At 44.1% G+C, this 14,654-nt stretch overlaps 1 protein-coding gene across 1 annotated transcript in view; it reads right to left on the reverse strand.

The window, feature by feature from the left end:
- lms (lateral muscles scarcer) overlaps positions 1-14,654 on the reverse strand; it is a 58,171-nt gene that overhangs the window by 28,894 nt on the left and 14,623 nt on the right. Inside the window, exon 2 of the mRNA XM_067773537.1 lies at positions 5,645-5,793. Within this exon, the coding sequence (XP_067629638.1) occupies positions 5,645-5,793 (149 nt within the window). The remainder of the gene's footprint in view (positions 1-5,644; positions 5,794-14,654) is intronic.

Genomic DNA, 14,654 nt, shown 5'->3' on the forward strand with positions numbered 1-14,654 from the left:
AATTATCCCGACATAATCCAGAAAAAGTTCCGAAATGGCTCCGAGGGATCCACGACGGATCGCGAAAACCATACAGAAATGATTCCGGAAGGATCCCCAAATGATCCCGTATTAGCCCCGAAAAGCTCCCGAAATAACCCCGACGGGATCCCGGACAAATCCCGAAATCCATCCAGAAATGATCTTGGGAAGGTCCCAAAATTATCCCGAAATAGTATCGGAAAAGTTCAGAAATTACCCTGACGGGTTCCCGGACGAATCCTGAAAGCCATCTCTAAATGATCCCGAAAAAGTCCCGAAATGACCCTGACTGGACCCCGAAAAGATCCCGAAAACTATCCAGAAATGATGCCGGAAAGGTCCTCAAATGATCTCCTAATAGTTCCGAAAAGACCCTGACGGGCTCCCGAACGGATCCCGACAACTATCTAGAAATGATGCCGAAAGAGCCCGCAAATGATCCCGTATTAGTCGAGAAAAAGTCCCGAAATGACCCCGACGGGATGCCGGACGAATCCCAAAAACCATCCAGAAATGATGCCGGAAGGGACACCAAATGATCCCGAAAAAGTACCGCAATTATTCCGACGGGATCCTGAACGGATACCGAAAACCATCCAGAAGTGATGTCGGAAAGGTCCTCAAATGATCACCTAATAGTCCCAAAATTACCCTGACGGCATCCCGTACAGATCCCGAAATCCATCTAGAAATGATCTTCGCAGGGTCCCAAAATTATCCCGAAATAGTCTCGGAAAAGTCCAGAAATTACCCTGACGGGATCTCAGACGAATCCTGAAAACCAGTCTTAAATGATGCCGAAAAAGTCCCGAAATGACCCTGACGGGACCCGGAAAGGATCCCGAAAACTAACCAGAAATGATGCCGGAAAGGTCCTCAAATGATCTCCCAATAGTTCCGAAAAGACCCTGACGGGATCCCGAACGGATCCCGACAACTATCCAGAAATGATACCGAAAGGGCCCGCAAATGATCCCGTATTAGTTGAGAAAAAGTCCCGAAATGACCCCGACGGGATGCCGGACGAATCCCAAAAACCATCCAGAAATGATGTCGGAAGGGACCACAATGATCCCGAAAAAGTCCCGCAATTATTCCGACGGGATCCTGAACGGATACCGAAAACCATTAGGAATTGATGCCGGAAAGGTCTTCAAATGCTCACCTAATAGTCCCAAATTGACCCTGACGGCATTCCGGACAAATCCCGAAATCCATCCTTAAATGATCCCGAAAAAGCCCCGAAATGACCCTGACGAGATCCCGAAAGGATTCCGAAAACTATCCAGAAATGATGCCGGAAAGGTCCTCAAATGATCCCCTAATAGTCCCGAAATGACCGTGACGGGATCCCGACAACTATCCAGAAATGATGCCGAAAGGGTCCGCAAATGATCTCGTATTAGTCGAGAAAAAGTCCCGAAATAACCCCGACGGGATCCCGGACGAATCTCAATAACCATCCAGAAATGATGCCGGTAGGTATTCCAAATGATCCCAAAATAATCCCGAAATGACCTCGTGGGAATCCCGGACGGATAATGAAAATTATCCAGAAATGATGCCGGAAAGGTCCACAAATGATCCCCTAATAGTCCCGAAATTACCCTGATGGGATCCCGGACGGATACCGAAAACCATCCAGAAATTATGCCGGTAGGTACCCAAAATGATCCCGAAAAAGTCCCGAAATGACCCTGATGGGACCCGGAAAGGATCCCGAAAACTAACCAGAAATGATGCCGGAAAGGTCCTCAAATGATCTCCCAATAGTTCCGAAAAGACCCTGACGGGATCCCGAACGGATCCCGACAACTATCTAGAAATGATGCCGAAAGAGCCCGCAAATGATCCCGTATTAGTCGAGAAAAAGTCCCGAAATGACCCCGACGGGATGCCGGACGAATCCCAAAAACCATCCAGAAATGATGCCGAAAGGGTTCCCAAATGATCCCGTATTAGTCGCGAAAAAGTCCCGAAATGACCCCGACGGCATCCTGGACGGATCCCGAAATCCATCCAGAAATGATGCCGGAAGAGCCCCAAATGTCCCGAAAAGGTCCCCAAATGACCCCGACGAGATCCCGGACGGATACCGAAAACCATCCAGAAATTATGCCGGTAGGTACCCCAAATGATCCCGAAATAGTCCCGAAATGACCCCGTCCGGATCCAGATGTCGAAAGGGTCCCCAAATGATCCCGTATTAGTCGAGAAAAAGTCCCGAAATGACCCCGACGGTATCCCGGAAGGATCCCGAAAACCATACAGAAATGATGCCGGAAGAGCCCCCAAATTATCCCGAAAAAGTCCCCAAATGACCCCGACATACTCTAGAAAAAGTTCCGAAATGGCTCCGAGGGAATCAACGACGGATCGCGAAAACCATACAGAAATGATTCCGGAAGGATCCAAAAACTATCCCGGAAAAGTAACAAAAAATCCCGAAATGGCTCCTACGGCATCCCGGACGGATCCAGAAATGATCTCGGAAGAGTCCCCAAATGATCCCAAAATGGTCCCGAAATGACCCTGATGGATCCGGCAAACCTTGTAAATCTCTTCAACAACAACAACAACAACATCCGGCAAACCATCAAGAAATTATGCCGGAAGGGTCCCCAAATGATCCCGAAATAAAATAGAAAAAGTCACGAAACGACCCTTAGAGGATCCTCAAATGATCCCGTATTAGCCCCGAAATAGTCCCGAAATGACCTCGTCGGCATCCCGGACGGATCCCGAAAATTATCCAGAAATGATGCCGGAAAGGTTCCCAAATGATCCCCTAATAGTCCCGAAATTACCCTGATGGGATCCCGGACGTATCCCGAAAACCATCCAGAAATGATGCCGAAAGGGTTCCCAAATGACCCCGTATTAGTCGCGAAAAAGTCCCGAAATGACCCCGACGGGATCCCGGACGTATCCCGAAAACCATCCAGAAATGATGCCGAAAGGGTTCCCAAATGACCCCGTATTAGTCGCGAAAAAGTCCCGAAATGACCCCGACGGGATCCCTTACGGATCCCGAAAACCATCCAGAAATGATGCCGGAAGAGCCCCAAAATGATCCCGAAAAAGTCCCCAAATGACCCCGGCGAGATCTCGGACGGATCACGAAAACCATCTAGAAATGATGCCGGAAGAGCCCCCAAATGATCCCGAAAAAGTCCCCAAATGACCCGACGAGATCCTGGACGGATCCCGAAAACCATCCAGAAATGATGCCGGAAGAGCCCCCAAATGATCCCGAAAAAGTCCCCAAATGACCCCGACGAGATCCCGGACGGATCCCGAAAACCATCCAGAAATGGTGCCGGAAGAGCCCCCAAATGATCCCGAAAAAGTCCCCAAATGACCCCGGCGAGATCCCGGACGGATCCCGAAAACCATCCAGAAATGATGCCGGAAGAGCCCCCAAAACATCCCGAAAAAGTCCCCAAATGACCCGACGAGATCCTGGACGGATCCCGAAAACCATCCAGAAATGATGCCGGAAGAGCCCCCAAATGATCCCGAAAAAGTCCCCAAATGACCCCGACGAGATCCCGGACGGATCCCGAAAACCATCCAGAAATGATGCCGGAAGAGCCCCAAAATGATCCCGAAAAAGTCCCCAAATGACCCCGGCGAGATCCCGAAAACCATCCAGAAATGATGCCGGAAGAGCCCCCAAATGATCCCGAAAAAGTCCTCAAATGACCCAACGAGATCCTGGATGGATCCCGAAAACCATCCAGAAATGATGCCGGAAGAGCCCCCAAATGATCCCGAAAAAGTCCCCAAATGACCCCGACGAGATCCCGGACGGATCCCGAAAACCATCCAGAAATGGTGCCGGAAGAGCCCCCAAATGATCCCGAAAAAGTCCCCAAATGACCCCGACGAGATCCCGGACGGATCGCGAAAACCATCCAGAAATGATGCCGGAAGAGCCCCAAAATGATCCCGAAAAAGTCCCCAAATGACCCCGGCGAGATCCCGGACGGATCCCGAAAACCATCCAGAAATGATGCCGGAAGAGCCCCCAAATGATCCCGAAAAAGTCCTCAAATGACCCGACGAGATCCTGGAGGGATCCCGAAAACCATCCAGAAATGATGCCTAAAGGGACCCAAAATAAACCCGAAAAAGTCCCGTAATGATCCCGGATACCATCATGAATTTATCTCTCGAAGTTACGCAAATGATCCCGAAAGTACACCGACGGGATCCCGGACGGATCCCGAAAACCATCCAGAAATGATGCCGGAAGGGTCTCCAAATGATCGCGAAATAGTCCCGAAAATGTCCCAAAATAACCCCGACGGGATCCCGGACGGATCCCGAAAACTATACAGAAATGATCCCGGTAGGGTCCCAAAATGATCCCCAAATAGTCCCGAAAAAGTCCCGAAATTACCCCGGCGTAATCCCGGACCGATCCCGAAAACCATACAGAAATCATCCCGGAAGGGTCTCGATATGACCCTTACGGGATTACAAATAAGGTGAAGCTAATTATAAAACCATGTTAATAAGGCAGCAGGCGCATTGGAGCGAATAAAAATTTACATAGAAACATACAGGTAAAGCTAATAAAAGCGTGCTAATAAAAACAATTGATGGAGGGCGGATGGCGGGAGTAGAGGAGAGGACCACTGATCGTTCCTCCAAAATTGTCTAGATCTCGTTCTGTATGTACCAGATATCAAAAATTATTGATTTAGGAGAAAATTTATATTGAGTTATAACAATTTATAGATTTTACACCAGAGGGGGAGATAAAGGGGGCGGGCGGAGGGTGTCACTGCTTACTTTGTAAGCCCTCAACTTATTTGACCCCTTAAGTCTGTGATATTGGTGAAGGCCAGTATACGTAAAGTTATAATGTGTAAAAATTATTGAAAAATAATTTCTCGAAGGGGTCGTGAGACCCCACCCCTCTTTCCATGTTCGAATAAAATTTCGCTAGTATACTACTGTCTGTGTCCCAAATTTCATCAAAATCCGTGTAGCCATTCTGGCGTGATTCAGTCGCAAAGACCAAAAAATATAATAATTAAATTATAACTGTTCCTAGGGGGCGGAGGCCACGCCCCTTTTGAAAAATATATAGCTAGTAGATCCTTCTGGACTATTGGCTATATGTGTGCAAAATTTCATCCAAATCGGTCCAGCCGTTCTTGCGTGATTGAGTCACAAAGACAAACGTCTGGACAAACATCCAAACATCCAAACATCCAAACATCCAAACATCCAAACATCTAAACATCCAAACATCCAAACATCTTCACATCCAAACTTTGCCATTTATAATATATATTAGATATTAGATTAGATAATATTAGATTAGATTAGATTAGATATTAGATAATAGCATATTCCCACCTACAGCTTTAACTGTTAGGATTTATTTAATCTCAAATTTGAACCTTAACTGTTTGCACTGTAGTTTTATTTACGTTTCGGTTTTTCATATTGAAAAAATTTTAAAGTAGTACCGCGTGCACACTTAAATTTTTTTGAAGTTTCTCAGCAGCGAAAAAAAATGTAATATGTAACATGAAAAACCGTAGTTTAAAAGGAGCACGACGCAAATTCGAAGAGAAGCTCGTTCATAATTATGTTAGAATATTACCTGTGTTTCTGTCAAATTTAGTTGTTTTGCTAACGCGGTACGTTTAGCTACAGATAGATATTTGCCGCGCTCGAACTCTGTTTCTAATGATTTGATTTGAGAAGCAGAGAAAGCTGTTCGCGGTCGTTTTTTCCGATCGTCATTAATACCTGAAATTAAAAATACTTATGTTTTTAGTTATGAGCAGGGAGAGATTTGTAAAAAAATATATATATCGCACACTTATATCCAAACAGTTAACAACTCAAAAGATTGAAATGTTCAGAAAGCGTGAGGCAGTCGCCCCTCCCCTATACGGCAATTCAAAATATTGTTACGAATATTAGCAAAACTTAGGGTTACTGTCATCTCTGAGCCGATGTTAAGAGTGTCTTGTATGCACATCCATAAATCAATCATTATATTTACACATATGTACGTACAAGCAGCGGAGAAGAGATGCACAAACACATGCAGATATCTTATCTGAGATGCTCCCAAAAGCAAAGATTATCGAAAATAAAGATGTTGCAGGCGCAAACTTCGGTGGAAAGCAGCGGAGCGTAACAAAATTCTAGTAGGTCAATTTCACCACACCAAAAACTTTAACACAATTTTTAATATAATTTAAGCACAGAAATTGCACTGATTGGAGTTTGAGAGAGTAAAATTTAAAATTCTGAACACATTAGCTGAATAAAGAGTGTACAAATAATTGTTAAATAACAAATACAGACAGTGGTCGTTTAACAAATTCTGCTGTGGTAAGTGGTGAATGTGACCTACTAGAATTTTGTGAAGCTTGCTTCACACGATTTTTCGTCCCTGCAACATCTTTATTTTCGATAATCTTTGCCAAAAGTAAGCAATTGTAATTGTTGAAGTGTCGCTCACAAATACACGCGCATATGAGAAGCTATACACGTGCATCTGTAGTTATAATTATATGGCAGTAAATAAGTAAATTCTGGAAGCGCCTAGAAGATGCAACGAAGAAATCACAGAGTATAAAAGCACCAACGGTAGAGGCGCGAAAGTCAGTTTTGATTAAGCACGCTATCTATCGAGCAATAGTAGAGTTATTTATTGTGAAGTACTTTAATAAAGACCATTTTGCATTACTGAATAGTGGTGTTATTTGTTCAACAGTTTAGTGATTCGAACTTAGCAGAAGGTTGCAAATAAGAGGATTTGCAGTAAAATCGTTACAATTGGTGTCAGAAGAGGAATTGTTGAATAAATTCCGAAGACTTCGAATACAACTTGGACATGGCAAAGTGGAGTGAATTGAAGATCCAGCAACTGAAGAAGGAGTTGGAGAGCCGCGGATTGAATACAACCGGCAATAAACTCGAACTTCAGGCACAACTACGAAAGGCAATGGAACTAGAGGGAATTAATGTGGAAGAGTATGTCTTTCCTCTTGATGGCGAGTAGACAACAAAAATTGAAGAGAAAAGTGAAACATCGCAGACAGTTACGAGCACAGACTTGAGCATGATTTTAGCTGCAATATCTGCTCAACCATCGACAGTGTCATCTCAACGGGCAGAACAGAAGACATTTATGGAATCGCAGGAGAACCGCATAACGTCAAAGATTAAAGCACAAGAAACGCGTATTTCACAAATGTCGACACAGATTACATCCAAGATGGAATTGCAGGAGAACCGTATAACATCGAAGATTGAAGCACAAGAGGCACGAGTATCCGAAATGTCGGCACAAATATCAGCGCAGACCTCTGCACAACTGGAAGAGCAAGAAGGACGTATTTCTTCGAAGATGGAGGTTCAAGACACAAAAATTTTGCAACTTGAGAACAAAATCGATGCCGAGATTGAAACATTGCGAGGTCATATACAGGAGTTGCAACTAAATCGCCCAGTTGTTTCAGCAAGCAATACGAAGGTAAAAACTCCATCTTTTGGCAGCTCTGTTCCTTTCCAGGTGTTTAAGATTCAGTTTGAGAAGACCGCAGCAGTGAACAACTGGAGCGCTAAAGATAAAGTTGCTGCACTATTCGTGGCATTGAAAGGATCTGCTGCTGCAATCCTACAGACTATTCCCGAGGGGGAACGGAACAACTACGAAACATTGATGAGTGCTCTAGAGAGGCGATACGGAAGCGAGCACAGGAAGCAGATACACCAAATAGAGTTGCAAAACCGTTACCAAAAAGCTAATGAGACTTTGCAAGAGTTTGCTTCGGATGTTGAAAGGTTGGCTCATTTGGCAAACGCGGACGCACCCGTGGAATACACCGAGAGGGTAAAAATTCAGAGTTTTATAAATTGCATACGGGACGTCGAAACGAAGCGAGCAACATACGCAAACCCAAAGCCAACATTTACTGAAACGGTATCACATGCATTGACTCAGAAAACTGCCTCCCTATTGAGTAAACCAGCATATAAGGCTTATCGTGTGGTAGTAGAAAGACCAGAGTGGGTAGACACAATTTTGGAAGCATTGAAGGGTACGCAGCAAAAGAATAATGATGCAGTCAAATGTTTTAAGTGTGGAAAGCCAGGGCGCATTGCGCGGTATTGCTACTCCAACCCTAACAGTTCCAACAACGTGGGTCGTCGTAAACGCAGAGCTGAAGGAGATGAGCAAATATCCAAGTCCAAGCCGCAAGGGGCGACAGCTGGCTCCCTCAATTGAATTCCCCATAATCTCTGTCTCGCAAATTGGAAGAAGGTTAAGCAATCTTACTGTCGGAGGGCATGTGGATGGATGCATCCCATTCCATCATTCGATCAGATTTAGTCAAGAAGAAGATAAAACCATTGCTTGGAGCAAGATTACGTACAGCTACGGGAGAGGACACCCAGGTAATTGGAGAAGTAGCATGTGAAGTAGCAATTGGGAACGTCACGGTACTACACAATTTTATAGTGGCAGAGATTGTTGATGAAATCATAATTGGAGTGGACTTCTTAATCGACCAAGGCATCAAGATCGATATGCAAAGCAAGACGATGCGATATAAGAACATGGATGTAGCACTTAATTTCGGCTACGAGAGAGGCTACAGCAGTAAACGAGTGCTGGTGGAAGAGAGCCAGCAAATACCACCAAAATCCGAAGATGTCATCTGGGCAAAGGTTGATGGAGATTGTGGGACAAACAAATTGTGGGTTGTCGAAGCAGCAAACAAATCAGCACTGAACATACTTGTAGGAAAAACCTTGGCTATGACAAAACAAGATGGACGTATTCCGGTAAGAGTACTCAATGAGTTCAAGTCACCACTCAAACTGACCAAAGGAGCTATTTTGTGAAGATGCCAAGAGGCTGAATAGTCATTAACTGTGAACAGCTCAAGGAAAACGTTTCATCTAGTACTACTGATCTTTAAAATGGCATCACGGCATGGACGCAGGGGCTAGAGGAAGCCTATCAGAGTAAGGCAAAACAACTGCTCTTAAAGTACGCGAACATATTTGACCAGGATGGTTCTAAACCCGGCCGCACCAACGTTGTGAAACATCAAATTGACACTGGAGATGCGAGGCCGATCCGTCAAGCTCCACGTAGTGTTCCACTGGCGAAGCGGGAAGTTGTGAGTCAAATCATACAAGAAATGAGCGACAGCGGCGTCATCGAACCATTAGCTAGTCCATGGAGCTCACCGGTAGTACTTGGAAAGAAGAAAGATGGAAAAAATGAGGTTTTGCGTGGACTACCGGAATTTGAATGACGTAACGAAAAAGGATAGCTACCCATTGCCAAGAATTGACGATACTTTGAACTCGCTATCTGGTACGAAATGGTTTTCCACGCTGGACTTGAAAAGCGGCTACTGGAAGTGGAAGTGAAGGAGGAAGACAAAGAGAAAACAGCCTTCAGTGTCGGTGATGGTCTTTGGCAATTTACAGTGATGCCTTTTGGACTATGTAATGCACCAGCTACTTTTGAAAGACTCATGGATCAGGTACTGAAAGAACTACATTGGAAAACATGCTTAGTGTACCTAGACGACATCATCGTATTGGGAAAGAACTTCGAAGAACATCTGAAGAACTTGGAGGAGCTTTTCCAAAGAATAGCTGGTGCTGGTCTGAAACTTAGTCCCAAAAAATGTTCTCTGTTCAAGATGCAAGTTAGTTACTTGGGTCATAAAGTAACGACGGAGGGCATCTGCACCGCGAATGAAAAGATAGAAGCAGTGAAGGATTGACCAAGACCACAGAATCTGCATGAATTGAGAAGTTTCCTTGGGCTGTTCGCATATTACCGCCGATTTGTACCAAATTTTGCCAGCGTAGCCCATAGTCTTCACGAGCTAACAAGAAAAAATAAAGCTTTTGAATCGAAGAAGGAGCAAGAAGTAGCTTTCTAAACATTGAAAGAGCGTTTGTGCACTGCCCCAATGTTGGCATATCCGATTCCAGGAGCAACGTTTATTCTAGATACAGATGCGAGCGGATATGCTATAGGAGGCGTTTTATCACAACTGGTCGCTGGACAGGAGAAGGTAGTTCCATATTACAGCCGTTCGATTGGAAAACCAGAGAGGAACTATTGCGTTACACGGAGAGAGCTGTTGGCATTGGTAGAGTGCATTAAACATTTCCACAAATACCTCTACGGCGAGCGATTCCGCGTCAGGACAGATCACGCAGCGTTGAAATGGCTTCTGCAGTTCCGCAATCCGGAAGGACAATTGGCACGGTGGATCGAGCGACTACAAAGCTATGACTTTTCCATTGAGCATCGAAGAGGTAGTACCCATGGAAATGCTAATGCAATGTCACGAAGACCATGTAGTTTGGAATGCAATCACTGTTCAAAGGCCGATGCTAAAGCAGATATTATTGATGTCCGGCTAATGACTATAACATGTACAGATGAATGGGACAAGGAACAGCTACGGAAGTGTCAGCTAGAAGATACAGATCTGTCACATGTTATGCAAGGGATCGAACGAAACGAAAGACCGAATATAGAGGAGATGTCAGCAGATAGTCCCATTGCGAAGTCATATTGGGCACAGTGGAACAGCTTAGAGTCGATATCGGGTTGCTTGCATCGAGTATGGGAGAGTGAGGATGGTCAATGCAAGAAGAAGCTGATAGTTGTTCCCAGAAAGAGGATTCCTGACGTGCTCAGCGAGCTGCATAATGGTCCAAGCGGAGGTCATCTTGGAATCACGAAGACGCTCGAGAAGATTAAACAGAGATTCTATTGGGTTGGTTGCCGTCAGTGGGTCACTGAGTGGATTGCGAACTGCGAGGTTTGCAGCAGAGAAAAAGGGCCCAAAACCCGAAGTCACCGCCAGATGAAGCAATATAACTCAGGTGCGCCATTTGAAAGGATCGCTATGGATGTCGCAGGTCAATTTCCTACTAGCAACTGCGGAAACAAATATGTACTGGTGATTATGGATTATTTCAGCAAATGGCCAGATGTATACCCAATCCCAAATTAAGAAGCGGAAACAGTAGCAGAAGTGTTTATAAACAATTGGGTAGCAAGGTATGGTGTACCAATAGAGTTACATTCTGACCAAGGCAGGAATTTCGAATCAGCTGTATTCCGGGAAATGTGAAAATCGTTGGGAATTCGAAAAACACCGACAACTGCATTGCACCCTCAGTCCGATGGTATGGTAGAACGATTCAATAGAACTTTGGAGGAGCATTTATGGAAAGTAGTAGACATGTACCATAAGGAGTGGGATACACATATATCATTATTCTTGATGGCTTACTGATCGGCAGTGCATGAGACAACGGGCCAAACTCACGGAAAGGTAATTTTTGGCAATGACCTTCGACTCCCAGCTGAAGTTTGGGATAGATGCCGATGCAGAGAGAAATGTAAAGAAATCCACTGGTGTCTTGGAAGAAGAGCTGAGAGAGATACACGATCTTGTAAGGCAACGATCAAATACTATGAGTGACAAGATGAAAGCGAGGTACGATAAAGCAATTAATTCGGAAGGGTTTCAGGAAGGGGATTTGGTGCTGTTATACAACTCACAACAAAAAAAAAGTTTGTCCCCGAAATTGCAGTGTAATTGGGAAGGCCCATACAAAGTTGTAAAGCGGATCAACGATGTAGTGTACCGCATACAAACCATTGGCAAACCACGAACCAAAATGAAAGTGGTTCATTTGGAAAGGCTGGCAGTGGTCAGATCGAGAGATTTGTCTGATAGGGACGATCAGACTTAAGTGGAGGGCAGTGTTACGAATATTAGCAACACTAAGGGGTACTGTCATCTCTAAGCCGATGCTAAGAGTGACTTGTATGCACATCCATAAATCAATCATTATGTATCTACATAAACGAATCAATCTTTATGTCTACTCATATGTACGTACACGCAGCGGAGAAGAGATGCACAAACACTTGCAGATATCTTATCTGATATGCTCCCAAAAGTATGCAATTGTAATTGTGGAAGTGTCGCTCATAAATACACGTGCATATGAGAAGCTATACACGTGCATCTGTAGTTATAATTATATAGCAGTAACTAAGTAAATTCTGGAAGCGCCTAGAAGATGCAACGAGGAAATCACAGAGTATAAAAGCACCAACGGTACAGGCGCGAGAGTCAGTTTTGATTAAGCACGCTATCTGTCGAGCAATAGTAGAGTTATTTATTGTGAAGTATTTCAATAAAGACCATTTTGCATTACTGAATAGTGGTGTTATTTATTCAACAGTTTAGAGATTCGAACTTAGCAGAAGGTTGCAAATAAGAGGATTTGCAGTAAAATGGTTACAATATTATCTCGTTGATTAGTAAAAGGAATACTAAGATTAGTATAAAGTTAGATAGTATTGAATTAGGAAGCCCGGAGATCATTAGAAGCCGGAGAACGACATTATAACTGCTAAATTTTAGATTTTTTTTACACGGGCAGTTAAGAATTGCGCGAGCGCCTTTTGCCGACATTCTTCAGTAGACAAGGCCAGACGTCGCGGAAACAGACGGGCACATAAATACAAACACGACGTGCCACCCATTACCATCACCCTCACAGAGGTTGAATAAGTCATCCACAAGGCCAAGGCGCCTAAATCAAAAGACCCAAACAGAATAGCCGTACCAATGCTAAAAAAACCTCGGCGCTGAGGGAATAAATTACCTAACGCACGTTTTCAACCTGTCGCCAAAGTCTTTTTTCATTCCTGAACAATGGAAAATGGCAAAGATAATTCCACTACTAAAGCCTGGTAAACGAAATAACGAGGCGAGTTATATCGACCGACATCACTATTTTCGCCAGTAGCGAAGATATTGGCATCCGTCTTGCTCCCTTTCACGGCAAATCTTCGCCTAGACACCCACCAACATGGCTTTTGCAAAATTCATAGCACCACCATCGCGCTAAACTCCATAAACACTAAGATAAATTAAGGCCTAAATCAAGAAAAATCTCATCACAGGACGGTGCTCGTCGCATTTGACCTGTCAAAGCTTTTGACACAGTCAACCACGTCACGCTACTCCAAGGTCACATCTTCCCCCTTGTCTGAAAATATGGACCGCAATTATCTGAATGGTCGGCAAGCGTCGGTTCAATTTAGGAACGAAATCTCAAAGCCTAGGAAAATTAAACAGGGGGTACACCAGGGTGAGGTCCTATCTCCGCTTCTGTTTAATTAACACATATCAAAACGCTCTTGCCCACCAGTAGGGGTTACATTCATTTCCTATGCCGATGACTGCACGTCTATAGCAACGGGACCTGGCCCTTCAATAGATCAATTAGTTTCTAAAATAAACAGCTTTCTCCCCGATCTTTCTAGTTTCTTCACCTTGCGAAACCTTGCATTATCACCGACGAGATCTACTCTGTTTACGACGTGGAAGAAACAGATGACGCAATTAGTGGACGTTCGCGTCGATGTTCTCACGCTACCGACTGTCAGTAACCCAAAGATCTTAAGGGTAACGTTCGATAATACTCTGACCTTTAAGGAGCTCACCACCGAAATTGTATCTAAATTACAAAGCCGCAACGAAATCCTCAAGTCGCTTGCCAACGCAGCGGTTTGATCCAGACAAGCATTAGGGAGCCCTAAGCAAAATCCACACAGAATCGGTAAACGCACTTACCAGGACGCGCCCGGTGAACCCTGTTATTAATATATATTATCCTACTATTGCAGAATAATAAAGCACACTACCAAGGGATACAGGAGTCACCTTGGCCAATGGCTAAATTATATAATTGGGTCATCTCATCAGCTGATTTTATTTTTTTTTTGTTTTCATTGCACTGGCGTAGATTGTCAAAAGAAGAGGGTAAACGCAAAATGTAACCAACACATTGGCAGTTATTTATTGCCGTGGTTGTAAATATTTTATTAAAATTATTTTATTAACAAATGCTTCTAATACGGCGCATTATTTTCCAACAACACACACGATATGCAAAGTTTTATGTTTTCTTTCCATTCCATTCGCCTAACACCAATACGTAGATTTGTACAATCTGAACAGAGGTATCTTGTTGCTGTAGAGATGAGCCAACTATATAGTTGAACCATGCCCTGGCCCAACTTCGTTTTGGATACTGTAACAGGTTAAACTCTTACTTGTCCAGAATCAACACCGACATACGTAATGTATGTCCTGGATGCGATTTGTCCCCACATGACACCAACCATCTTTTCAATTGTAATGTGGAACCTTCGCCTCTAACGCCAATCTCCATATCACCTGCTCCTGTTAAAACTGCGAGTTTCCTTGGGTTGCCGTTAGATAACTTTGGTGACAATTTGTGAGTGGTAGTGCCCATAGAATGGGGTGAAGCACTGTTAACACAACAACAACCATTTCGGCATCATTCCAGCTTTCGGGATAATCAAAGATAGTTTGCGATATGTTCTCGAAGTATATTCCCTGCCATTCCTCAATAAACAGGCCCATGATGTACACTGTGCCTTCTGGCTCCATCTACTAGCGGCGGCAGAGTTGTCAGACTTCTACTATTTGCCAAGAGGGCATAGTTATTTTATAACACAAGTTTTGGTACCTAATTGTTGCTTTTCCGCTTGGTGT

The sequence above is a fragment of the Eurosta solidaginis genome, chromosome 3 (assembly GCF_040869045.1).
Source record: "Eurosta solidaginis isolate ZX-2024a chromosome 3, ASM4086904v1, whole genome shotgun sequence".
Classification (NCBI taxonomy): Eukaryota; Metazoa; Arthropoda; class Insecta; order Diptera; family Tephritidae; genus Eurosta; species Eurosta solidaginis.